The sequence below is a fragment of the Acinonyx jubatus genome, chromosome E4 (genome assembly GCF_027475565.1).
Source record: "Acinonyx jubatus isolate Ajub_Pintada_27869175 chromosome E4, VMU_Ajub_asm_v1.0, whole genome shotgun sequence".
NCBI classification, from domain to species: domain Eukaryota; kingdom Metazoa; phylum Chordata; class Mammalia; order Carnivora; family Felidae; genus Acinonyx; species Acinonyx jubatus.
The window spans coordinates 26,609,090-26,636,989 of NC_069395.1; the positions used below are offsets into that span (position 1 = coordinate 26,609,090).

A 27,900-nucleotide genomic window follows, 5' to 3' on the forward strand; every position below is an offset into this window, starting at 1 on the left:
AACTAGTTAATGATGCGCCCAAGATAGTAAAACTGGTTCCGAGAGTATTGGAGGAGTTGTGTATTTATATAGATATTTTATTTTTAAAAAGACTGCTAGATTTAAGATTGCTAGGTTACATACCAAAACTGGTAAATGAGTTTCAGGACAATAAAACCACAGCCTTTTTCTACTGGATAGAAACCTACAAGTTAACATGGAGCTCCACAGTTTGGGCTCTACAGATGGTAAACAGTAACATCAGATACAGGTACAGTAATCCTAAAGAAGTCCATAAACCTTGAGGGGTGCCTGGGTGGCTCAGCTGGTTAAGCGTCTAACTCTTGATTTCAGCTCAGGTCATGATCTCATGATTCTGTTCGTGAGATGGAGCCCCTCACTGGGCTCTGTGCTGATAGTACAGAGCCTGCTTGGGATTCTCATTCCCTCTCTCTCTGCCCTTTCCCAGCACATGTGCACTCTCTCTCTCAAAATAAATAAACGTAAAAAAAGAAAAAATGAAGTCCATAAACTTTGGATGGGTCTGTTAAACAATGCTCCGGGAACACACTGAAGAGGCAAGGCCCTCCTTTCTTTGACTTATTTCCAAGTCTTTGGGTTTTTTGTTTAGATGCATGTTCTCAGCGGAGGAAAACTGCCAAATCCAGAGTACTCTTTATGTGTCTCTGTCCTGTTGGATATTTTACCCTGAGAATTCCAACCACCTTGGCCTGCCAGTAACCCAATTTCCTCTCTTTGATACAGGGCGATGTCCAGATTATACCTGGGGTCCCCCTCCCTGCAACCTGGCAACTATATTCAGGCAGTAAGCTGGGCCAACTAGTAGGGCCGTATTTGTTTCCCAATAACCAAACATTGCTGTATAGTTGTCTGATGCCTAATGTCTTGAAAACCACTGTTTCATATATTTAGTCTTGTTTCTCAGTTGTTGCAGGTAAGAGGGAAAATCCATTTCCTATTACTCTACCTTGGCTCATTATTTCTCTCTTGCCTCACTGCACTGGTAGAACATTCAGTACTATACTGAACAGAAGAGGTGCCAGCAGAGGCCAGAGGTGAGAGCATTGCCTTCTTTCTGATTGTACAGGGAAAGCAGTCTTTCAACATTAAACATGATGTTTGGTGTAGGCTTTTCATAAATGATGATTCCTAGTTTGTTGGGAGTTTATCAAGAATGGATGTTATAAGTCTGTCAATGTTTTTTGTGCAAGTGTTGAGAAGATAATGTTTTTTTCTTTGACAGTACGTTAGTGTGGACAATTATACTAATTGGTTTCCTAGAGTAAGGGAGTGTTCCATCGTCTTCAATTTTCTAAGGGACTTTGTGAGGAATGGTTTTTTTTCCTTCCTTAAATATATGGCAGAATTCACTAGAAATGCCATCTGGGCCTGGTGTTTTCTTTGTGGGGTTTCTAATTATAACTTCAAACTCTAATAGTTACACAGATAATGAAGAAACTTCTCACTTTTTATCATTTAAAAATAAGATATAATTGACATATAACATTATAGTAAAAACTTCATGATTTGATAATTGTATATATTGTGAAATAATCACCATAACAAGTCTAGTTGACTCATCCTACTTTTTTATTTTTTAAGTTTATTTATTTTGAGAGAGAAAGAGCATGTGCATGAGCGGGGGAGAGAGAGAAAGGGAGAGAGAGAGAGAGAAAGGGAGAGAGAGAAAGGGAGAGAGAGAGAGACAGAGAAAGGGAGAGGGAGAGGGAGAGGGAGAGGGAGAGAGAGAGAGAGAGAGAGAGAGAGAGAGAGAGAGAGGGAGGGAGAGGGAGAGGGAGAGGGAGAGAGAGAACCCCAAGCAGGTTTTGCACTGCAGAGCTGGATGCGGGGCTCAATCCCACGAACTGTGAGATAATGATCTGAGCAGAAATCAAGAACCAACACAACTGACTGAGCCACCCAGGTGCCTCCTATTTCTTCTTGAGTGAGCTTTGGTAGGTTTCTCTATAGAGGTATTTGTCCCTTTCATTTAAATTATTAAATTTATTGTCCACAATATTCTAATACATACCTATAATTAAGTCATTTCTCATTCCTGATATTAGTAATTTTTGCCATTTCTCTTTTTTCCTATCAGTCTAGCTAAAGGTTTACCAATTTCACTGATCTCCACACTTCTATTTCCTTTCTTCTGCTTACTTTGAGTTTCATTTATTCTTTATTCTCTAGTTTAAGGTGGAAGCTTATGTCATTGATTTGAGATCTTTCTTCTTTTCAAACACAGGTAGTGGAGATAGCTCAGGGACAGAGCATTTGACTGCAAACACAGGCATTTACATTATAAATTGTCATTTAAATTTTGTTTTAGCTGTATTCTCCAAATTCTGATATATTGTTTTCACTTTGCACTTAAAAAAATAAGTTGTAATTTCCCTTTAGGTTTCTTTGTTGATTGATGAGCTGTGTAGAAATGTGTTATTTAGTTCCCATATATTTGGAGGTTTCCCAGAAACTGTTCTATTACCAATTTCTAAATGTCAAATTTAATTTACAATTTTATTTTGTCAAAGAACATATTTTGCATGATTTTGAATCCTTTTAAATGTATTGATACTTGCCCGGTTGTCCAGAATATGACCTATCTCGATAAAGTTCCCTTGTGCACTTGAAAAAAGTATTTTCTGCTGTTGTTGAGTACTATATAAATGTCAAGTACATTAAATCGATTGATAGTATAGTTCAAAATTTTTATATCATTGTTTTTTCAGAAAATTGAGATGTAATTGACATATATTAGTTTCAGGTGTATTACTTTTCTACATTTTATTATTGAGAGGTACTGAAATTTTGACTGTAATTGTGAAAACTGTCAGTTTCTTCTCACAATTTTGTCAGTTTTTGCTTCATGTATTTTGAAGCTGTTAGGCACATAAATACACAAGATTGTTATGACCTCTTATAGAGTTGACCCTCTGCCCTTTACGAAATGATCATCTTTTCCCCGGTAATGGCTTTGTTCTGAAATCTACCTCATCTGTTATTTATACAGCCTCTCCAGCCTTCTTTATAGTAGACGTAACAGGGCTTCTTTTTTCATCCTTTTACACTTAACCTATTTACGTCTTATTAAAGTGGTTTTCTTATAAGCAGCATATAATTGAATCTTGCTTTTTTATCTCATCTGATATTAATTAAGGTATTTGGAAAATTTTCATGAAGTATGATTATTGATATGATTGGCCTTAAATGTACCATCTTGCCATGTCTTCAATTTGTCCCAGCCCTTCTTTGTTCCCTCTTTTGTCTTCTTTTAGACTGAGAACTTTTTATGATTCTATTATATCTTCTGTTGGCTTATCAGTTTTTTCATTTTTGTAACTGCCTTAGGCCTTTCAAATACACCAATCTTTAAATTATTACATTCTACATTCAAGTAATATACAACTTTATGCACAGGGTAAGAATCTTACACCAGTGATTCCCTTTACCCCTTCCTGGCCTTTGTCCTACTGTTCTGTTTTTACATCTATTAAAAACCTCATGATTAATTTACTACTTTTTCCTTTAAGCAGTATTTTTTTTAATGTTTATTTTTGAGAGAGAGAGAGAGAGAGAGAGAGAGGGAGGAAGGAAGGAAGGGAGGGAGCGTGCACACCTGTATGAGTGGAGGACACAGAGAGAGAGAGGGAGAGAATCTTAAGCAGGTTCCATGCTCAGTGCAGAGCCTGATGCAGGATTCGATCTCACGACTGTGAGCTCATGGACACTTCACCAACTAAGCCATTCATGCACCCCAGTAATTATCTTTTAAAGAAAACTTTTACTCATCATTCTTTTGTGTGGCCCCAGATTTCTATTTGTTATCCTTCCCCTTATCCCTTAAGTACCTTCTTTAACACTTCTAGTAGTACAAGTCTTGTGGTGAATCCCTTGAACTTTTCCATATGTGAAGCAGCCTTTATTTCACCAGTGTTTTTGAAGGATATGTTTGCTGGGTATAGAATCTGAGTTTGTTTTCTTTTTTTTTTGAGCACTTTTTATTTCAAAAATACTTTTTAAATGTTTATTTTTCAGAGGGGGGTGCAAAGAGGGAGACACAGAATCTGAAGCAGGCTTCAGGCTCTGAGCTGTCAGCACAGAGCTCTATGCAAGGCTTGAACTCATGAACCACAAGATCATGACCTGAGCCGAAGTTGGATGCTTAACTGACTGAGCCACCCAGGTGCCCCTTTTCTTTCAGCACTTTCGAGATGTTACTCCACTGTCTTCATACTTCTACCGTATCTGATGAGAAACATGCTGTCATCCTTATCTTTGTTTCTCTTTCTGTGATGTGTCTTCATCTGACTGCTTTTAATACTTTCTCTTTATCTCTGGCTTGAGGAAATTGAGTAAAGGTGCTTTGGTTTAGTTCCCTTCATGTTTCGTGTGTTTGGCACACATTGAGATTCTTGGATCTGTGGGCTTATAGTTGTCATCAAATTTAGAAAAATTTCAGCCATTATTTCTCAATTTGAGAAGACCTTAAGTTTACATCTCAGGCGGATCCTTGGCACAGAGACCGCCCATAACAATGAAAACAAAACAACATAAAACCCAAACCATCAAAATAACTTTAAAAACAATAATCCCTGGGGAAGGGAAGAACCTGATTTCTAGAGATAACATTATTAGATTTAAATATGCAGTTGTCAACAAAAAAATCACAAAGCACACACAGAAAAACCAGTAAATCATGGCCCATTCAAGGGAAAAAACTAAGTCAAAAGAAACTATCCTAGAAGAAGACCTAATAACAGATCTACTAGCCAGACGCTGAAGCAATATTAACAATGCTCAAAGAACTAAATAAAGATGTGGAGAAAGACAAGAAAATGATGTATGAACAAAGCAGTAGGAAACCTAAAAAGAAACCAAAAAGAAATTATGGAGCTAAAAATATAACTGTAAGGAAAAATTCACTAGAGGGATTCAAAGGCAGATTTGAGTAGGCAGAACAAAGAATTAAAAAACTTGGAGATAGGACAATGGAAACTACTGAGTCTGAGGAGCAGAAAGAAAAAAGAATGAATAAAAACAGAACTTGAGGGACCTGTGGGACACTACTAAGTGGACCAACATATACATTGTGGGAATCCCAGAAGGAGAAGAAAGGGGCAGAGAGACTATCTGAAGAAGTAATGGCTGAAAGGTTACCAATTTGATGAAAGACATGAAAATAAATACCCAAGAAGCTCAACAAATTCCAATAAAGATGAAGTCACAGAGATCAACCCTGAGATACATTATAATCAAACGTTCAAAAGCTAAAGAGAATCTTGAAAGCAACAAGAGGAAAGTGAATTGTCACATACAAGGGATCCTCAATAAGAAAAGGAGCAGAGGGGCACCTGGGTGGCTCAGTTGGTTAAGTGTCCTACTCTTGATCTCAGCTCAGGTCAGGGTGTGAGTTCAAGCCCTGTGTTGGGTTCCATGCTGAGTGTGAAGCCTATTTTATTATTATTATTATTTTTAATTTATTTATTTTTGAGACAGAGACAAAGCATGAACAGGGGAGGGTCAGAGAGAGAGGGAGACACAGAATCTGAAACAGGCTCCAGGCTCTGAGCTGTCAGCACAGAGCCCGACGCGGGGCTCAAACTCACAGACTGCAAGATCATAACCTGAGCTGAAGTCGGCCGCTTTACCGACTGAGCCACCCAGGTGCCCCAAGCCTATTTTAAAAAAAGAAAGAAAAAAGGAGAGTCCTCAGAAACTTTGGAAGCCTGATGGTAGTGGGCTGACATATTCAAAGTCTTAAAAGAAAAAAAACCTGCCAACCAAAACTCCTATATCTGACAAAACTATCCTTCAAGAGTGAGGGAGAAATTAAGACATTTCTAGATAAACAAAAGCTAAGAGAGTTCTTATCACTAGGCCTATCCTGAAAGATATACTCAAGGGTGAAATGAAGAAACACTAGGCAGTAACTCAAATCCATATGAAAAAATACAGATCTCAATAAAAATAAATACACATGGAAAATTATGGAAGCTAGTATTATTTTTTTTATTATTTTTTTTAATGTTTATTTATTTTTGAGACAGAGAGAGACAGAGCATGAATGGGGAAGGGTCACAGAGAGGGAGACACAGAATCAGAAGCAGGCTCCAGGCTCCAAGCTGTCAGCACAGAGCCCGATGTGGGGCTTGAACTCACGGATCGTGAGATCATGACCTGAGCCGAAGTCAGATGCTTAACTAACTGAGCCACCCAGGTGCCCCGGAAGCTAGTATTATTTTGACAAGTTTGTAACTCCACTTTGTTTTCTACATGATCTAAGAGACTAATATATATATATATATATATATATATATATATATATATTTTTTTTTTTTTTTTAATATGAAGTTTATTGTCAAATTGGTTTCCATACAACACCCAGTGCTCATCCCAAAAGGTGCCCTCCTCAATACCCATCACCCACCCTCCCCTCCCTCCCACCCCCCATCAACCCTCAGTTTGTTCTGTTTTTAAGAGAGAGACTAATATATTTTTAAAAAATTATTAGTCCAAACACTAGTATTTTTGTAATTTTGATTTATAAATCGATATGCTGTTTTCTATATAAGAGACTAATGCATTTATTTATTTATTTATTTATTTTTAATGTTTATTTATTTTTGACAGAGAGAGAGAGACAGAGCATGAGCAAGGGAGGGGCAGAGAGACAGGGAGACACAGAATCCGAAGCAGGCTCCAGGCTCTGAGCTGTCAGCACAAAGCCTGACGTGGGGCTTGAACTCATGGACTGTGAGATCATGACCTGAGCTGAAGTCAGATGCTCAACCGACTAAGCCACCCAAGGCACCCCAAGAGACTAATGCATTTAAAAGAATTACTAGTTTATGTCTGGGGGCACACAGTGTATAAAGATTCAATTTTGTGATATTAACAATCGAAACGGGTGTGGACAAAGTTGTAAAGGAGCAGAGTTTTTGTATGTTATTGAAATTAAGTTAGTTAAATTCAAATTAGAATGTTGCAACAATAGGATATTCAGTGTAATCCCCATGGTAACCACACACAAAAAAAAAACCCACAGAATATGCACAAAAGAAAATGAGAAAAGAATTTAAACACTTCATTACAAAAAAATCAACTAAATACAAATGACAGTAATGCAGGCAATGTGAGACAAAAAAAAGCTATAATGCCTACAGAAAAACAAACAGCAAAATGACAGAAATCCCTATCAGTAATTAAATGTAAATGGATTAAACTCTCCAATTAAAAAACAAAGATCAGCAGTACATATAAACATGTGTTTACATGATCCAAAATATATCTGTCTACCAGAGACTCACTTTAGATCCAAAAACACAAATAGATTGAATATAAAAGGATGGAAATAGATAGCCAATGCAAGTAATAATAAAAAGAGAGAAAGGGTAGGTATACTAATCTCAGAGAAATGGACATTAAATGAAAAAAGTTTACAGGAGACAAAAAAAATTATTACACACATTAATAAAAGTATAACACAGCAAGTAGATATAACAATTATAAATACTTAGGCACCTAATAACATACCAGCAAAATACATGAAGCAAAAACAGAAGTAAAGGAAAAAGCAGACAGCTCTACAGTAACAGTTTGGAGACTTCAATACCCTACCCTCAGTAATGGACAGAACAACCAGACAGAAGATACATAAGGAAACAGTATTTAAACAACACAATAACTAGATCTAACAGATATATACAGAACACACTACCCAACAAGAGCACACATATTCTTCTTAGGTGCACAACATATTTTCTTTCACACACAGGATAGTCAGAAATCAACAACAGAAGTAAAATTGGAAAATTCACAAATCTGTAGAAATTAACATAATCTTTTTTAAAAAATTTCTTTAATTTTTTATATATTTCTTAATGTTTATTTTTGAGAGAAAGGGAGCACAAGCGGGGGCGAGGCAGAGGGAGGGGGACAGGGGATACGAAGGGGCTCTGTGCAGACAGCAGCAAGCACAATGTGGGGCTCAAACTCATGAACTGCGAGACCACCACCTAAGCCTAAATTGGATGCTCAACCCACTGAGCCACCCACGTGCCCCTAAACAATATAATCTTAAACAACAATGGCTCAAAGACAAAAGCACAAGGGAAATTAGACAACAAAGATGAATGAAAACAAAAACACAACATGCCAAAGCTTGTGGGATGAAGTGAAAGCAGTGTTAAGAAGGAAATTTACAAGTATAAATGTTTATAATAAAAAAACTCTCAGGGAGCCTGGGTGGCTCAGTTGGTCAAGTGTCCAACTTCTGCTCAGGTCATGTTCTCAGGGTTTGTGAGTTCAAGACCTGCTGCTGTCAGTACAGACCCACTTCAAATCCTCTGTCCCCCTGTCTCTGTGCCCCTCCTCTGCTTATGCTCTAAAATAAATAAACATTAAAAAAAATCTTAAAAACAATTTTAAAATCTCAAATCAACAATCTAATGTTATAATTAAGGAACAAGAAAAGAAGGAACTAAACCCAAAGCTAGCAGAAGGAAGGAAATAATAAAGATTAGAGCAGAGATAAATGAAAAGAGTACAGAAAAATGAGAAAATCAGCAAAACCAAAAGTTAGTTCTCTGAAAAGATCAACAAAATGGATAAACCTTTAGTTATATGGATTAACAACAAAAGAGAAAAGACACAAATTATAAAAACAGAAATGGAGGGGCGCCTGGGTGGCTCAGTCGGTTAAGTGTCTGACTCGGTTTCAGCTCAGGTCATGATCTCACAGTTCGTGAGTTCAAGCCCCACAACTGGCTCTGTGCTGATGGTGCAGAGCCTGCTTGGGACTCTCTCTCTCCATCTCTCTCTGCCCCTCCCACACTCTCTCTCTCAAAATAAATAAACTTAAAAAAAAACAAACAAACAAAAAAACAGAAATGGAGACATTACTATTGATTCTACAGAAATGAACCACTATAATAAATTGGATAACCTGAATGAAATGTACAAATTCCTAGAAATACAAACCCACCAAGATTAAACCATGAAGAAATAGAAAATCTTAATAGACCTATAACTGGTAAGGAGACTTAATCAGTAATTTAAAAAATCTCCCAACAAAGAAAACTCCTGAACCTAATGGTTTCATTGGTAAATTCAATCAGATATTTAAAGAACTAACACCAATCCTTCTCAAACATTTTCAGAAAAAAATTAGAAGGGTAGGAAACATTTCCTAACTCATTCTAAGGCCAGCATTATTCTGATACCAAAGCTACACAAAGATACTAGAGACTATAGACCACTATCCCTTATGAATACCAATGCAAAAATACTCAATAAAATACCAGCAAACAAAATTCAGCAGCATACTAAAAAGGATTATACATCATGACCAAGTGGGGTTTATTCCTAGAATGCAAGGGTGGTTTAATATACAAAAACCAATCGATATAATACACCACATAACAATATGAAGGTAAAAAAAAAACAAAACAAAAAAACAACCAAATGATCATCTCAGGGGCGCCTGGGTGGCTTAGTCAGTTAAGCATCCAGTTTTGGCTCAGGTTATGATCTCGCAGTTCAGGAGTTCGAGGCCCACATCAGGCTCTGTGCTAATAGCTCAGAGCCTGGAGTCTGCTTCAGATTCTGTTTCTCCCTCTTTCTCTCTGCCCTTCCCTCACTCTCTCTCAAAAACAAACATTTAAAGAAAATTCAAATGATCACATCAACTCATATAGAAAAATCATTTGACAAAATTCAACACCCTTTCCTTATAAAAACATTCAACAAACTAGGAATAGAAGGAAATCACCTCAACATAATAAAAGCCATACTAAAAAAACAAAACAAAACAACCCACAGCAAACATCATACTCAATAGTGAAAGACTGAAAGCTCTTTTCCTCCTAAGATCAGATACGAGACAAAGATATCTACTTTCTTCACTTTTATGTTACTTACATAGTACTTGGCAGTTCTAACCAGAGCAATTAGTCAAGAAAGTGTAAAAGGCATCCAAATTGGAAAGAAAAAAGTAAAATTATCTCTGTTCACAGATAGCATATTTCATGTAGAAAACTCTAAAGAGTCTACAAAAAAATCTTTTACAACTAATATTCTAATTCAGCAAAGTAGCAGGATACAAAGTCAGGATACAAACACACAAAAATCAGTTGTATTTTCATACATAATAATAAACAATCTGAAAGAAAATTACAAAAACGGTTGCATTTACAATAGCATCAAAAAGCATAAAATACTTAGAAATCAACCTATACAAGGAGGTGAAATACTTTTATACAATGAAAACTACAACTGATTAGAGAATTTAAAAAAATTTTTTTTAATGTTTATTTATTTCTGAGACACAGAGAGACAAAGCATGAGTGGGTGAGGGGCAGAGAGAGGGGGGACACAGAATCCGAAGCAGGCTCAGGTTCCGAGCTGTCAGCACACAGCCCGATGCGGGGCTCGAACTGACAAACTGTGAGATCATGACCTGAGCTGAAGTCGGTCGCTCAACTGACTGAGCCACCCAGGCGCCCCCTGATTAGTGAAATTAAGACATAAATAAATGGAAACATATCCCATGTTCATTGCTTGGAAGACTTAAGATTGTTAAGATGTCAATACTATATAATGTGATTTACAGATTCAATGTAACTCCTGTCAACAACCTGATGGTATTTTTTGCAGAAACAAACAAAAAACCCATTCTAAAATTCATATGAAATCTTGAAGGACTCTGAATAGCCAAAACAGCTTAGAAAAGGAAGAAGAAAACTAGAAGACTCACACTGCCTAATTTCAAAATTTACCACAAAGCTCAAAACAGTGTGGTACTGGCATAAAGACAGATATACAGGGGCACCTGGGTGGCTCAGTCAGTTGGGCGTCCAGCTTCAGCTCAGGTCATGATCTTGCAGCCTGTGGGTTCAAGTCCCGCATCAGGCTCTGTGAGCCTGCTTTGGATTCTCTCTCTCTCTCTCTCTCTCTCTCTCTGCCCCTCCCATGCTTGCACTCCATCTCTCTCTCTCTCTCTCAAAAAAAAAAAGAAAATTAAAAAAGATTTAAAAAAAAGACAGATATATAAACCAATGAGATAGAATAAAGAGCCGCCAAATAAACCCTCACATATATTATCAAATGATTTTTGATGAAGGTGTCCTTTTAATGGAGAAAGGGCAGTCTTTTTTTTTTTTAATGTATGTATGTATTTTGAGAGAGAGAGCATGCGAGCTGGGGAGGGGCAGAGAGCGAGAGAGGGAGAGAGAATCCCAACCAGGCTCCACGCTATCAGCACAGAGCCCTACATGGAGCTCAGTCTCATAAACTGCGAGATCATGACCTGATCAGAGACCAAGAGTCTGATGCTTAACCGACTGAGCCACCCAGGAGTCCCTAAAGGACAGTCTTTTCAACAAATGGTGCTGGGAAAACTGGATATTCACATAAAAGAATGAAGTTGGAAAAACTAACTCACGATGGATTGAAGACTTAAATGTAAGACCTAAAACTATAAAACACTTAAAAGAAAACATAGGACTCAAACTGCATGATACTGGATTTGGCAATATTATCTTGGATATGACACCAAAGGCACAGGCAAGAAAAGAAAAAAAAGTGAACATCACGAAAATTTTAAAATTTTAGGCATTGAAAGACAGTATCCAGGGTAAGAAGACAATCCACAGAATGAGAGAAAATATTTGCAAATCATGTATCTGATAAGGGATTAATATTCAGAATATACACAGAACTCTTTGGAAGTCAACAACAAAAAACAATGTAATTGAAAAATGGGCAAAGGACTTGAATAGACATTTTTCTAAAGACATACAAATGACCAATAAGCACATGAAAAGATGCTGAGTGTCTCTAATCATTATCAGAGAAATGCAAATCAACATTTTAAGATACTACCTCCCATCAATTAGGATGGCTACTATCAAAAAACACACAGTAACAGGGCACCTGGGTAGTCCAGTCAGTTAAGCATCTGAGTTCAGCTCAGGTCATGATCTCATGGTTCGGGAGTTCAAACCCCACACTGGGCTCTCTGCCGTCAGTGCACAGCCTGCTTAGGATCCTCTGTCCCCCAACCTCCTGCCCCTCCCCTGCTTGTGCTCATGCACACACACACTCTCCCTCTCTCTCTCCCAAAAACAAACATTAAAAACAAAACAAGTGGCTCAGTCAGTTAAGTGTTTGACTGTTAATGTTGGTTCAGGTCTTGATCTCAGGGTCATGAGTTTAAGTCCTGTGTTGGGCTCTGCACTGGGCACGAAGCCTACTTAAAACAAAACAAACAAACAAACAAACAAAAAAAACAATTACCAAAAAATCAAGATAAGAGACGTTGGTGAAGGCATGGAAAAAGTGGAAACCCTTGTACACTGTTGGTAAGAATGTAAAATGGTACAGCTGCTGTGGAAAACAGTATGGTGGTTCCTCAAAAAATCAAAAATTGAGGGGCACCTGACTGGCTCAGTCAGAAGAGCATGCAACTCTTGATCTTGGGGTTGTGAATTTGAGACCTACATTGGGTGTAGACATTACTAAAAATAAAAAAAAAATAATAATAAACTTAAAAAAATTAAAAATAGAATTACCATGTAACTCAGTAATTCCACTTCTGGGTATATGCTCAAAAGAACTGAAAATAGGGTCTTGAGATATTTGTACATCCATGTTCAGAACATTATTCACAACAGATAAAACACCCAAGTGCCTATTGACAGATGAATGAACAAGCAAAATGTGGTATAATACATACAATGGAATATTCAGCCTCAAAAAGGAAGGAAATTTTAACATGGATCAACCTCGAGGACATTACCCTAATCGAAATAAGCCAGTCAGAAAAAGACAAATACAGTATGAATCCACTTATATGAGATACTTAACGTAGTCAAAATCAGAGACAAAAAGTAGAACTATGATTGCCAGGGGCTGGGGGATGGGAAGGGGATGGGAAGGGGATGGGGGGAATGAATTATTGTTCAATGGGTATAGTTTTACTTTAACATGATGAAAAGTTACGTAGATGATGATGACTGTACAACATTATAAACGTACTTAATATCACCAAATTGTACACTTAAAAAAAAAAATGGTTAGGAGCGCCTGGCTGGCTCAGTTGGTAGAGCATGTGACTCTAGATCTCAGGGTGGTGAGCTTGAGCCCCACACTGAGGGTAGAGATTACTTTAAAAAATAAAAATAAAAAAATTTTTAGTAAGAAAATTAAAGGAGGGGTGCCTGGATGGCTCAGTCGGTTGAGTGTCTGATGGGCTCAGGTCATGATCTCGGGGTTCATGGGTTCAAGTCCCATGTTGGGCTTTGTGCTACAGTGTGGAGCCTCTTCGAATTCTGTCTCTCTCTCTCTCTCTCCTCTCCCCTGCTTGCACTCTCTCTCTCAAAAATAAACATTAAAAAGATAGATAGATAGATAGATAGATAGATAGATAGATAGATAGATAAATAAATAAATAAATAAATAAATAAATAAATAAATAAAGGGCCTGGGTGGCTCAGTCAGTTGAGCATCGACTTTTCATTTAGGCTCAGGTCATGATCCCAGGGTCATGGGATCAAGCCCAAATTCAGGCTTAGTGCTGAGTGTGGAGCCTGCTTGGGATTCTCTCCCTTTGACCCTCTCCCCTGCTCACGCATGCCCACTCTCTATCTCTCTCAAATAAAAAATAGAATAAAAATAGTTAATATGGTAAATTTTATGCTATGTGTATTAAACCACAATAAAAATTAAAAAAAAAATCTGGGGGTGCCTGCCTGGCTCACTCAGGGGAGTGTGAGACTCTTGATCTCAGGGTCATGAGTTTGAGCCCCATGTTGAATGAAATTACTTAAATAAATAATTTTTTTAAAAAATCTAGAGGTTAAACTTAAGCACTAATCTCTGGAGAAAGAGTAAGTATAAATCCATAACCAAAGTTTTGAAAATTTCCTTGCCATAGCCAGTCTCTCAACAAACCTAAAACCAATTTGACTCACCTTCTTTTCTTTAGGCAAAGTTGTAAGATCTTCCCCCACAAAGTATCTATGTTCCAAATGTCCTCCTCTTCCTTACTTTAACAACATATAATAAGAACTACAAAAATGCGGATAGTTTCAAAATATAGAAGCCCACTCATGGAAATATATCCTTATGAGAGACAAAAGAGATAACAATGTTCACTGTGGCATAACTTATTAAGGTGAAAAATATGAAACTACATAAGAAAATACTTCATAAATTATGATTTGTTAAATCAATGGAACATTATGCACAAAGCCTAAAGTAAAGGACAGCAGGAAATGGCTATTATAGGAAGCAAGATTATGGGTGATATTTTAGAACCCCCAAATGTCATAAGAAACTGTTTTTAACAATAGAATCTGGAAAAAAGGAACACTCTAGAGTTGAAGCAAGGTATAAAGACTGTAGCAGAAAGTATTTCTTCTTCTTTAGCTGTCTGAAGGAAATTAACAATAAGAGGGGAAAAGGAAATGCCCTTATTGACCTTTCCTCCAGCCTTTCCTGCTAATTCCCTGACACGAAACCCTCGCCAACTTTAAAAGGCAGTCTATACAGAAATGGAATCAGCACTCAGGTTTCCTCTAAGAGGACATAGGAAGGTTATGTATGGAAAGATATCAAGTAAAAGCCAAGAAAAGATTTGTTCAGTACAAAGCTCACACCTCTTTCAGAAAGAATAACCTGGAAAATTATTTCCAATTCAAGTTTACATTATGTTTTTAAAAATTCCTAAAAAAGATGGGACTTCTCGATAGTCACAGAATGAGTCTTGATAACTGACATTAATAATGTGCTATAAGATTTATAACACATCTAAAAGTGTGACAAAAAGAGCACAAAAGAGGGAGCAACTGGAGGTATAAGGTTCTTATGCCATACATGAAGCAATAAGATAGTTCTGATGATAATCTATAAGAAATTAAAGATGTATATTGTAATCAATAGGGAATCATATACATGACACTGATATAAGTAATGGGTTGTGTTATTGCAGAAAAGCCGGGTATCTGAGGAAGTAAACTTTTTTATTTTCTTTATTCTAAAGGGGGATATTATCTATCTTCCAAGGTAGTTTGCTAAATAAACATCTGTGTAAAGCTAGTCAGAAACAAAGGACAGTCAGTACCTTGCTTGTAAGACATACAGAAATGCAAGAGACTTATGAAGAATTGCCTCCCACCAGATGGCAGATTTAAACAAACCATACGAATAATTGCTATAAAGGTAAGTGATTTAAACACCCAAATTAAAAAGCAGAGATTGTCATATTGGACCTCAACTATATGATATCTATAATAAACCTACTTTGCTCAGTAATGGAGAATGAGTAGACAAATAATAATGACATAAAAGACTTGAACAACACTAACAAATCTGACCTGATAATTTATAGAATATTTTCCCCAACAACAGCAATACATTCTTTTTTTTTTTTTTTAAGTAAGCTCCACACTCAACAAGGGGCTTAAACTCTTGACCCTGAGATCAAGAGTTGCATGCTCTACCAAGTGAGCCAGCCAAGCACCCCAGCAATACACACATTCTTTAAGTGGATGTGGAATAGTCACCAAGATAGATCATGTTGTGGGCTATCAAAGAAACCTAACAAGTTGAAAATAACTGAAATCATATAAATTATCTGAACCTAGGGGACACGTGGACAATCCCCAAGTATTTGGAAATTAACACACTTCTATTTTTAAAATTTGTTTTAATGTTTTAAAATTTTTTTTAAATGTTTTATTTATTTTTGAGAGAAAGAGCGCAAGCAGGGGAGGGGCACAGAGAGGGAAACACAGAATCTGAAGCACGCTCCAGGCTCTGAGCTTTCAGCACAAACCCAGACATGGGGCTCAAACTCACGAACCCTGAGATCATGACCTGAGCTGAAATCGGACACTCAACTGACTGAGCCCGTTTTTATTTATTTCTGAGAGAAAGAGACAGAGTGTGAGTGGGGGGATTGGCAGAGAAAGAGAGGGAGACACAGAATCTGAAGCAGGGCTCTGAACTGTCAGCACAGAGCCTGATGTGGGGTTCAGACTCATGAAACATGAGATCATGACCTGAGCTGAAGTTGGACGCCCAACCAAATGAGCCACCTAGGCGTCCCAGAAATTAATACACTTCTAAGTAACTCACGTATCAAAGAGCAATTAAAAAAGGATACTGAAAATATTTTGAGCTTAACAAAAATCAAAACGCAACATTACTGAAATTTCTAACACATGGCAAAATGCTTACATTAAAAAACAGGAAATGTTTTGAATCAATAATCTAAGCTTCAACCTTAAAAACTATATAAAGATCAGGGGTGCCTGCGTGGCTCAGTCGGTTAAGTGTCTGACTTCGGCTCAGGTCATGATCGCGCGGTTTGTGGGTTCCAGCCCCGCATCGGGCTCTGTGTTGACAGCTCGGAGCCTGGAGCCTGCTTTGGATTCCGTGTCTCCCTCTCTCTCTGCCCCTCCCCTGTTCACGCTCTTTCTCTGTCTCTCAAAAATAAATAAATGTAAAAAAAAGTTAAAAAAAAAAAACTATATAAAGATCAAACTAAACTCAAAGCAAGCCGATGGAAGAAAATAACAGGAGAAATTGAAAATAATAAAACATTAGAGAAAAATTAATGAAAAGCTGGTTGAGAAGTTCAATAAATGATACATTTCTAACCAGACTAAGGAAAAAAGTAGAGAAGCGACAAATTACCAATATTAGGAATGAGAGAGAAGGCATCTCTACAGATCCTACAGGCATTAGAAGAATAAGGAAATATGTACAACTTTAAGCCAATAAATTTGATAGCTTACATGAAATGGGAAAAATAGTTAAAAAAAAAAAAAAACAGAACTCCCAAAGCTCACTCAATAAATGTAGATAACTTGAATAATCCTAGATCTATTTAAGTAATTGAATTAGGAGTAAAAACAACACAAGCTACCACAACAAGCTACAGAGATAGGTGAACTTGAGGGATAGTAAGTTAACTGTAATAAAGAGAAGTATTCTTACAGGGGAATCCTGAGAGATAAGGTTGGTCTAAAAATAAGCACTGAAAGGCTACAATTACCAACTTCTATCATACAATGTCTTTTTCACATTGTGCTCCAGACCATTCTCTGCATTTTTTTAAGTAAACTCTACCCCCAACATGGGCCTTGAACTCATGACCCTAAGATCAAGAGTTGCATGCTCTACCAAATGAACCAGCCAAGTACCCCATACCTTCTGCATTTTTTATGTCACTTGCTCATTAGTATTTATATATGCCTCATAGTATTTTCTCTCTTGGATTTATGTGTAATACAGTGCCCTTAGTAAGTGTGTAAATTCCTTAAGACAGATATGATAAAGATTTCCAAAAAAAAAATTTCCAAACTGGGGGATAAAGTATAGAAACCTTCCAGATCAAAGGGCTTCACAGGTGAAAACATACCAAACATTTAAGAAAGGAAATAGGTCATCAATCCTATAAAACTCTTACAGAAAATAAAAGATGAAGGAACACTTCCTTATATGAAACTACTACACTGATATTAAAACCAGACAAAGGGCATCTGGACGGCTCACTCGGTTAAGTGTCTGACTCTTGATTTCAGCTCAGGTCACCATGATCTTACAGTTTGTGAGATGGAGCCCGGCATTGGGGTTTCACCCCATGTGCTCTCTCTCAAAATCAATAACCTTAAAAAAAAAAAGACAAAACATTGTCAAGAGAGCTACAGATCAACATCCCTAATGACCATATTAAATAAGTGAATTTAGCAATATATAAAATAGATAACAAACCATGACTAAACAGTGTTTGTTTCAGAAATGCAAGGTCAGTTTGTCACTGAAAATCAACTAATGCAATTTACCTTATCAGGCTTCAATAGAAAAACCGTATGATCATCTCAGTAGAGAAAAAGTCTAAGCAAATTAGACTTGTACAAAACCTTGTATGTATGTACAAAAACCTTGTAACTATATCACACTTAGTAGTATGTTTTTTCCCTAGGATCCCCCTAATACCAGGAACAAGACAAAGATGTCTCCTTTCACCACTCCATTAGAGTGGTCCTGGCCACTGAAATAAGGCAAGAAAAAGAAATAAAAGGCTTCGTCTGGAAAGGAAGAAATAAAACTATTTTTATTTGCATTTTTAAAATTTCTTGCATCTTCATTTTCTGCAGACAAAATGATCATCTATATAAAAGATGCAATGACCCTGGGATCACAACCTGAGCCGAAATCAAGCACTGGACTCTCAACTGAGCCACCTAGTCACCCCTGGCAAAGAATTCTTAGACACAAAAAGTATGTACCATAAAAGAAAAATTTGATAAATGAAAACTTGAAAATTGAAAAAAAAAAAAAAAAGGAAAATTCTGTGTTGTTTAAAAACACTGTACAGAAATGAAAGACAAGCCACAGACTGGGAGAAAAGTATTCACAAAAGACCTATCTGGTAAGGATTTTTTTTAAAATGCAGAAAGACATAAAGAACTCTCCCAACAACAAAGAAAAAAAACGACAACCCAATTATTGTTATTTAATGCTTATTTATTTTTGAGAGAGAGAGAGCACAGCAGGGGAGGGGCAGAGACAGAGAGGGAGACACAGAATCTGAAACAGGATCCAGGCTCTGAGCTGTCAGCACACAGCCCAATGCAGGGCTTGAACCCACAAAGTGTGAGATCCAAAGTTGGGACACTTTACCAACTGAGGCACCCATGCACCACATCCCAATTTTTAAAATGGGCCTACACATGAACTTTATAGGAATCAATGCAGAAGTGCCAAAAAACTGAAAATAACCCCCAACTCCACTAAGTAGTTTACAGATAAACAAACTGTGGTATATCCATACAATGGAATACTACTCAGCAATAAAAAGGAACAGAATACTGATTCATGAAACATGAATGAAACTCAAAAGCATATTCCATGAAAAAAGCCACACATAAATGGTTACACACTGTAAAATTCCATTTGTAGGACATTCTGAGGGAAACAAAACTTTAAGGTCAGAAATCAGACCATTAATTACCAGGAGCTAGGGTGAGTTGAGGTAGATTGACTATGAAGGGGCCCAGGCAACATTTTGGATCATGGAAATACTTTTTGACTGTTGGTGGTTACAGGGCTGTATACATTTGTCAAATGTCATCAAAGTATATAGGTATTAACGTGTGATTTTAGTATCTGTAAATTATACCTCCATAAACTTGACTGAAAAAGCAGAAACAAAAAATTCCCCAAATTTTAATATCTTGGGTTTATGTGGAATGAGTTTACCTCTTATCCACACATATTCCTCAATGAATCTTTTAAACTATAAAGTATCATCATTTGGAACTAGACAAGTAATAGTTCTTGTGCATTCCTGAGACCTGAAATGGCATATGTATTATCTTATTAAATCATTCCACCACCACCATGAAACTGAGGTTGAGAGGCTTGGGTAATTCTAAAGTTGTGATTGTGGACCCCCAAGATCTTTGGATCTTTTTGAGTGTATTTCACTGCTTCCCTAAATCTCCAAGGTAAGGACACCCTTTTATATCCTTCACTGTTTAGCAAAGAACACCCAAAGAAAGTGGACACTGGTGAAAAATGAGAAACACCTTCCAAACTGAGTATCTTATAGTATAGGATCTAAAAAAGGCTGTTTTGGGCAAAACACTCTCCTCACTCTATCTACCTTCTCTCTGGTTTAGCAACAAAGTCCACCAGGAAGAGGCATTCATTTGTTTATTTTCCCCACGTCTCCTCTGCAATTTCCCAGCCCAGCAAAACATCTCTAACTCAGCATGGCCCTAGGGATGAGGCTAATCTGTTAATACTCCAGAGACAGCAGTTTCTACGGACATGGAATGATGATCCAGGATCATCTTTCTCAGGAATTATTTTCATAACTAGGGAAGGAAATAAAGTCTGCTGTTTAACAGAATAAAACCAGTCACATCACTTCATTTGTATTCCCGCATATAGTCCAAGATCATCACTTCAATTGCCAACTCAACTATGGCATTTAAAAATTCTTCACTGAACAACTGATCCCCTTCCAAATACAGGTGGCCCTGTGCTGACATTGTTCTCATTCACAATGCTTCAGTTTTACCTAACAGAAAATCAACCAGGAAATTTATTCTCTCACATAACAAGTTTGGTGTTAGGCAAGTTCCAGAGCTGATGAATTCAGTGGCTCAAAAGTCATCAAAGACCAAGTTTTTTTTCCGTTGTTCTACTCTGACATCCTTAGGATGCTGGCAATTACTACTTCATAGTCATCTCACAATAAGCCTGTGAATTTCATTCAAACTGTTGCTTGAATTTCAAACTGTTGCTTGATGGTTGTTTAGAATGAAGAAAACAATTTTCTCATTTGTACTGTGGAAGGCAATTTAGAAGTACCTACAGAATTATTTTTAATATGCATATCCTTTGATCTTATAATTCCACTTCTAAGAATTCAACTCAGGAATATGTAAATGGACAGAAACTCTTTTTAACAGCAAAAATCTGGAAGCAGCCTAAAATAGCCACTAATACAGGTGATTACTTAACCTAAGAGACCCATACAATAGAATACAGCTGTTTAACATGGAAATATATCCACGTTTTGTTGATAAGGGTCAAGCTGCAGGGAGTATGCATATGTAAGTAAAACTACCTATGACATCAAAAGCACAGGCAACAAAATCTTAAAAAATAAGCTAGATTCCATCAAAATTATCTGTGCATCGAAAGACAAAAGAGTGAAGACAACCCACAGAATGGGTGAAAATATTTTTTATTTTTAATGTTTATTTTTGAGAGAGTGAGCGAGCACGAGAGGGTGAGGGGAAGAGAGGGAGAGGGGAAGAGAGGGAGACACAGAATCCAAAACAGGCTCTAGGCTCTGAGCTGTCAGCAGAGTCTGAGGTGGGGCTCAAACTCACGGATTGTGAGATCACAACCTGAGCTGAAGTCCAGTGCTTAACTATCATATTTGTGAAGTGTGTATCTGATACGGGGTTAATATCCAGAATATGTAAAGGACTCCTTCAGCTCAACAACAAAAAAATAATCTGTTTAAAAATGGGCCCAGGACTTAACAGTAGACATTTCTCTGAAGATATACAAATGACCAATAAACATATGAAGAAATGATCACTAACCATTAAGGAAATGCAAATCAAAACCACAATATCACCTCACAACCATTAAGACATTTACTATCAAAAGTAGAAAATAGGGTTTGCCAAGGATGTAAAGAAACAGGAGCCCTTGTGCCCTACTGATCAGAATGTAAAACGGTGTAGCTGCTGTGGAAAACAATATGATGATGATTCCTCAAAAAGACCTTGGGTACATACTCTCAAAAAAATTGAAAGCAGGGTCTTAAAGAGATCTTTGTACACCCATGTTTACTGCAATAGTAAGATGGTTCCTCGAAAACTTTCTAGGTATATCTCAACAGAACTGATAACAGGACCTTGAAGAACAGTATTATTCACAATAGCGAAAAGGTGAAAGTAACTTAAATGTCTACTGACAGTTCAACGCATAAACAGAACATGGTGTGTAAACATACAGTATTATTTGGCCTTAAAGAGAAGAAAGAAATTAGGACACATTCTGTAACATGGGTGAACCATGAGAACATTACGCTAAATGAAATAAGTCAGTTGTAAAACAAGTATTATTATGACTCCATATATATGAGGTATCTAGGAGTCAAACTCCTGGAAACAGAAAAGAATGATGTTTGCCAGGGGCTAGGAGGGCCAAGGGATGGGAAGTTGTTGACAGGGTAGTTTCACTCTTGCAAGATAAAGTTCTAGGGAATGTTTGCACAATGTAATGTACTTAACGTTACTGAGCTGCACAATTTTACCAAAATTAAAAAAACTTTTAGTGACGCCTGGGTGGCTCAGTTTTAGTTGGATGTCTGGCTCTTGATTTCAGCTCAGGGCATGATCTCACAGTTCTTGGGACCTGAGCCCCATGTTGGACACCATGCTGTCAGCAGAACCTGCTTGGGATTTTCTTTCTCCCTTTCTGTCCATCCCCCCAAATAAATAAACTTAGAAAAAAAAAAAAAGTTTTTAAATACAAATACCAAATTGAGAAAAAACCCAAATTGTACATATTTGCAGAGTTTAGAAGGATAAACCCCTAACTCCTAATAGTAGTTATGTATCGAGAATACTGATGGGAAAAGGAAGGACTTTTGTTATTTACTTCCTATCTTTCTATTCTACTGGCATTTTAATTATAAACATGCTCTATGCTAGGATTTTTAAATTCAATTTTTTAAAAAAGTGTTTTGGATATAACTTAAAATTAAACTCTAGGTACAATAGACTTAAGTTCTAACCCACTTTAAAAGTTTTACCAAACACATCTCCTCACAAAAAGCATGGCCTGAGTAGGTTATTATGGTTAGCTCTAAAAGGAATAATTAAGGAAAACCTCCTGTGTCATCCAGTTAATAGGCGATGTGCCTATTAGGCTTACCCCAGGAATTGTCCATGACACTGCCTAGCCAATAATGCCTAAAACTAGATTAGACAAAGATCCACTCTCTCATCTTGAAACTGACAAATTTGATACAATAGCTGGTGCCTGCAAATACAAAATCCTAGGGTTTTCAAACTATTCTTATCGCGTTCTCTCCCTACCTACTTAGACTAATAAAACACCAGGCCTGCACCAGCACTTAACTTTTTCAGAGCCTTATTTTCCTCCCACCCCCACTTCAAGAATGTTACAAGAGAGTTAGTGGGTGGTTAGCAAGACCCCCTCAGAAACCAACAGCCATTCCAGAAAAATAATTGCTCACATACCAAGGGCTGCCAACAAGAGCAGCTTCCCAGCAGCATGTTTTAATAACCTTAATGAAGCAGAGAGCAACGCCTCCTATAATACAAATTCTGGTTGGAAAAAAGATCTACAGATTGTGGAAAAGTACAACTTAAAAAGCAAACACCACAGGCTCCAGTAAGGCAGGAAAGCAAGCAGAGATTTCTAAATACAGAGCTCAATTGTAAGAGTTCACTGTACCTTATTTCTATCATCGTTTGCTCTGTCAAAAATAGAACTTTCCAGGTCTTGATCCATTCAGAATAAGCCACAGCAGGCACAGCTTTGCTTACACAGGGCAGCCAGGTCAGAAAGGCCACACAGGGAAATGGAAAAGCAGCCAGCAGGTTTTCTTAGGGATTATACTGCTCCGGCTTTTATCCTTCTTCCTAGCTATTTTGGTGCCAAGAAAGCTGCAGGGAGGTCTTTGCTCTGCTCTGAAAAAGCTTTTACTAGAAAGGCTGAAGCAGTCCCAGGGCTGCAACTCCCTCTGCTGCCCAAGGATTTCTTTGCACGCTGTAGCAGGTTCAATGCATTTCAAACTCAACTATGTTAAAAGAGCTAAAGTAAAGTAGCCCTTTACTTCAAAATGTGACCAAAAAGGCACAGGTTCAAATAGAAGAGGAACAACTAGAATGCCAACTTCTAAGCTGGACAAATTTCTACACTTGCCTACAAACCTCCTCTATCTCAAAAAGATTTCTTTTGCTCAGTTTAAAGCAAAGTTCGCCATCTCCCTCACAGGCACTTGGAAAAGCAGGAACTAGTCTTGCTCCTTCTTCACTAACCTGTAATAATGCCCACTACAAGAATTTAAGGCAGGCCTTATTCATCTTTCAAGATCCAATTTAAATAGCACTTAGTGTGTGGCACTGAAGCTATTTGTTTGCCAGTCTGTTTCACTGCATTTATTCAACCTTGTGCCCGTGTAACAGTGGATGCTCAATAATCACTGAACAGAATTCTAACTAGAACCACCCTGGGGTCATTTTTCACTTATTTAAGTAATCCCTATTACTTAAATAGGGATTGAAGTGTGGGGGTAGAACTCATGACCCTGAGATCTAGAGTCACATGTTCTACCGACTAAGCCAGCCTGGCGCCCCTAACTAGAACCGCCCTGAGAAACTGGGGGAGGAAAGATCTATCCACATAATTCAGTTGGGAACTAAGAAATTACTGAGGGAGGCACCAAAATCTCTAGAGAGAAGGGGAAGAGATACGTGTTGCTCCAACGAACATACTATTATTATGCCTACCAACTTACCAGCACTGCTTGTGGTCTTTTTCAGGTTACCAATCTCACAAAGTGTCCCTCCTGTTAACTTTTTTTTATTAAGTTTATTTATTTATTTTGAGGAAGAAAAGGGAGAGATCTCAAGCAGGCTCATGCTGTCAGCACTGAGTCCGACGTGGAGCTTGATGCCACGAACCATGAGATCATGGCCTGAGCAAAAGCCCTGAAACCAAGAGTAGGATGCTTAATCAACTGAGCCACCCAGGCACCCCTCCCTCCTGTTAACTCTTAACAGAGCTCATTTTATTTATTTATTAAGTTTATTTATTTTGAGAGAGAAAGAGAGCACAAGTGGGGCAGAGACAGAGAATCCCAAGCAAGCTCCACACTGCCAGCGCGGAGCCCAACACAGGGCTGAAACCCACGAGCTGCGAGATCATGACCTGAGCTAAAGTCGGAAACCTACCCGACTGAACCACCCAGGTGCCCCAACAGATCTCATTTTAAATGTACGTTTAGGGCACTTTACTCTTTGCTTATACCCAAATACTTCTCACATTCTGATCTTAGTAATACAAGAATTCACAAAGACCTCAGAGAGTGACTCGGAGAGTGCTAATAAGCAAATACTGAAACTATTATAGCACCTCCAACCTACTGTGGTTAGGAATTCTAGTGTTCCAGCATCTAGAACTAGAACTGATAATGAAGACATGTATTAGTTTAAAAACCTTTATTTCTGCAAACCCTCCTCTTCTCCATGACCCAATATCAGAAGCTTACCTGTCAGGAAGAATTCCTACTCTTTGCCTTAAGAATCTACAGATCCAGGCCCTATAAAAAACAAATGCCCAGGGGCAACTGCCGCCCTTCAGAAAACTTAGGGGCCACTGTGTAAAAGGTCTCTAACACTGGATAGAAAGAAACAATGTAAATGTTTAAATAAAAACAATCCCACAGCATTTATTGTCATCTGGTAATAACATAAAGGTAATCAAAACAATAGGAACAAATGTTTTAGAACTACACTCCCAACAAAGGACCTCTAAAAAAACAAACTACATGGCCTTCTCAAGAATTTCTCACTTCATTGATCATTTCTAGTTGGAGACACTTTGGAGCAGGGTAATATTATCTCCTTTTAGCATGATCCGACCTGCAACAGAAAATTAAAAAAAAAAAAAAAAAAAAAGCTATTAATAGCCACTCAGACAAGTGTCCAACACCTTTTAGCCTCAGAATTTCAGATCACACTTGAGCAATTTTGAAATGCTTTCTTCCTTGAGAAGGTATGTGAAAAATTTCAAATATCCACATACTGAAAAGCTCTGCATATTAGAGTGTATGAGCTTTTCCAACAATAAACTAATGAATGTAGAGAAATATTATTTTACAAAACCTCCGATTTCTACAGACTAAGTCAACTGACTAGGTCTACCCCAACATATCCCACTGCTCTGAGTTTGTAGAAGTTGAAGAACGAAGGGTGTTCCAAGTTTAAAACATTTGACAGCATCCGATACCATTCTTGTTTTCAATAAATTAAAGAGTCTATACTACAATAAATAAAATTCTTCAAATTTATCCACCATTTCCTAAACTTATTTGAGCAGGGAATACTTTTTTCCTGAGAAATAGCTATAAATATCTTCAGTGTTGAGTAAAATCATTTTGAGAAATACTAATCAACCCCAATTGTGATTGATTTTTAAGTTTCTCAGACTTCTACAACAGGCAATATTAATCTATTCTATAGGATAAATACTATTACAGGAATTCAACACCCTCCAAATAATTTATATATACTGATGTCAATAAAGCTAGCTTACCCTTCCTGGCAAGACATGTTTAAATTCAAAAATCCAGACTTTCACAAAAATAGCCTAAACAGAAAGAAGCATAGCAAAACACCATACCACTTCTCAGATTCTACCTTCCACATATGTCCTACAGGCTCAAGAGAATCCTCAGGGTCCAGAAAAAAGAGACACCTGAAGGCCACCACTGATTAAGGTACTAGTGAGCTGTGAACTAGGCATTAAACAATTAAAAACAAAGTACCTAAATAACTTCAAATGAACAGGATTTTGAAAGAAATGACTGCTTGTCTTGAAGTCATGATTCCTAAAGACCCTTCATTAACTGGGTTCAGGACCTGCATTCATTATTCAAATATTTTTTTGTTTCTATTGTATGACAGGCACTGAATTAGGCACTAGGCCTATTAGGGAGCAAAAAAGAGAGGACTTATGGAGCACGCGGCCCAGTGAGAGAGACATTAATCGAACAATCCCACTAATGAGTGTTTTACTATAAACTCAGCACAGCCTGTCTCCCCCCGCCCCCACCCTCTCCCCAGTAAGACAAAAAGAAAACCTGATATCTGACATTTGATTGGAGTCCTAAACACATAGGAAACCACATATACAAAGATTTATGGTGGAACAAGTATGCAGGTTCAAACAGCTGAGAGAGCACACGTGTGGATGAAGCTCAGAAAATGAAGCAGTGATACAAAACGAGCAGAGAGAGAAAAGATCATGAAGAACTTTGCAGAATACATTAAAGATTTTCTTATCCCACTAGCAACAGGAAGTCACGGAAGGTTTCACGCAGAGGGATGACAAGGTCAAATTGGTGCTTTTCAAAGATAACTGCAGCCTGCAGAGCAAAGTGGAGGGGGCTGAGGCAGTTGCAAAGAAATCAACCAGTAAACTGAATGGGGGTTGGTGCCATTCAGTAAGGCAGGAACACTAAAATAGGTCTAAAAGAGTGTACAGGGAGTGGGAAGCGAGTTTGATTTCTGACATGCTCACTTTGAAGAGCCTTTGAGACATCCAGGTAGACATGGTGAATAGGCTCAGAGAGGCCTACCGCTACAGAGGTGAATCTGAGGTCAATATAGAGATGGCAACTGAAGGCATAGTCTAGAGGGCCTGGGTAAATAACACCAAATGACAGGAGGGCCTAGAACCCAGCCTTGAGCAACTCAAAACATTTAATGGCGGGGTCTGAAAGGATGAATATACAAAAGTCTGAAAAGGAGTAACTAGAAATGAAAAATAAAACCGAGGACAGTATCACGGAGCCAAAGGAACAAAGCGTTTTAAGGTGGGAGTGGCCCACGGCGCCAAACGCTGTTCAGAGTTCTATAAAATGAGAACTAGTATTGACGACTCGATTTGACACCGTTAGTCTTTGGTGACCTTCATGAGAGGGGTCTGAGTGGAGAAACAAAAGCAGAAATGGAGTGGGGTAAGCAGCAAGTGGCTGAGGAGGATTTCAAAAGCATATACTCCTCCACACAGTGAATTCTCAACTGCACACTAAATTTAAACATGAATAGAGTTACAACTCGTTCAATTCTGCAAGCGAATAAATATTTCTCTAAGTCCAAAAGGCCAGCTATTCTTACCCAGTTGTTTTCTTGACTTTGTTTTAGAATGAATCTCTTCTGCATCATCTAATACGAGGTTCATGTACTCATCAAAACCCTAGAAAGATAAGCCAACCGAATGTCATCTTCAAGTAAAATCACACGCACGCCATTTCAGATGACTACACCAACCTCAATATAGAAATGCCAACTAACTTCAGAAATTCACCTTTCTACTGATCTTTCACCTGAAACACCATCTCCCTCCTAAGCCTTTTTTTAAATAACAAAAGAAAGGCAGACCGTACTCCAAATTACCTTTAGAGCCTTTTGGACTTAAGATCTGATTAGCTGCGCCTAAGAGCCACTGTCCCTGTCTTTTACAACCAGTCCCATACAGAATTGTGTGTGAACTTGCACTGGCACCACTCCTCCCGTGTTCCTCACAAAACACTATCACCATTAC

At 37.8% G+C, this 27,900-nt stretch overlaps 1 protein-coding gene across 12 annotated transcripts in view; it reads right to left on the bottom strand.

Annotated features, from left to right (window-relative positions):
- SNRPE (small nuclear ribonucleoprotein polypeptide E) overlaps window positions 1-27,900 on the bottom strand; it is a 141,851-nt gene that overhangs the window by 110,837 nt on the left and 3,114 nt on the right. For 11 of the 12 annotated variants that reach the window (XR_008293369.1, XR_008293370.1, XM_053209781.1 and 8 more), the window contains one exon: window positions 27,474-27,552. Coding sequence is in view for 10 of the 12 variants with exons in the window: in XM_053209781.1 (XP_053065756.1) it covers window positions 27,474-27,552 (79 nt within the window). In the remaining 2 variants the exon portion in view is untranslated. Of the gene's footprint in view, window positions 1-24,995; window positions 25,215-27,473; window positions 27,553-27,900 lie in introns of those variants that run through there. The other variant, XM_015069927.3, reaches the window with a different exon arrangement.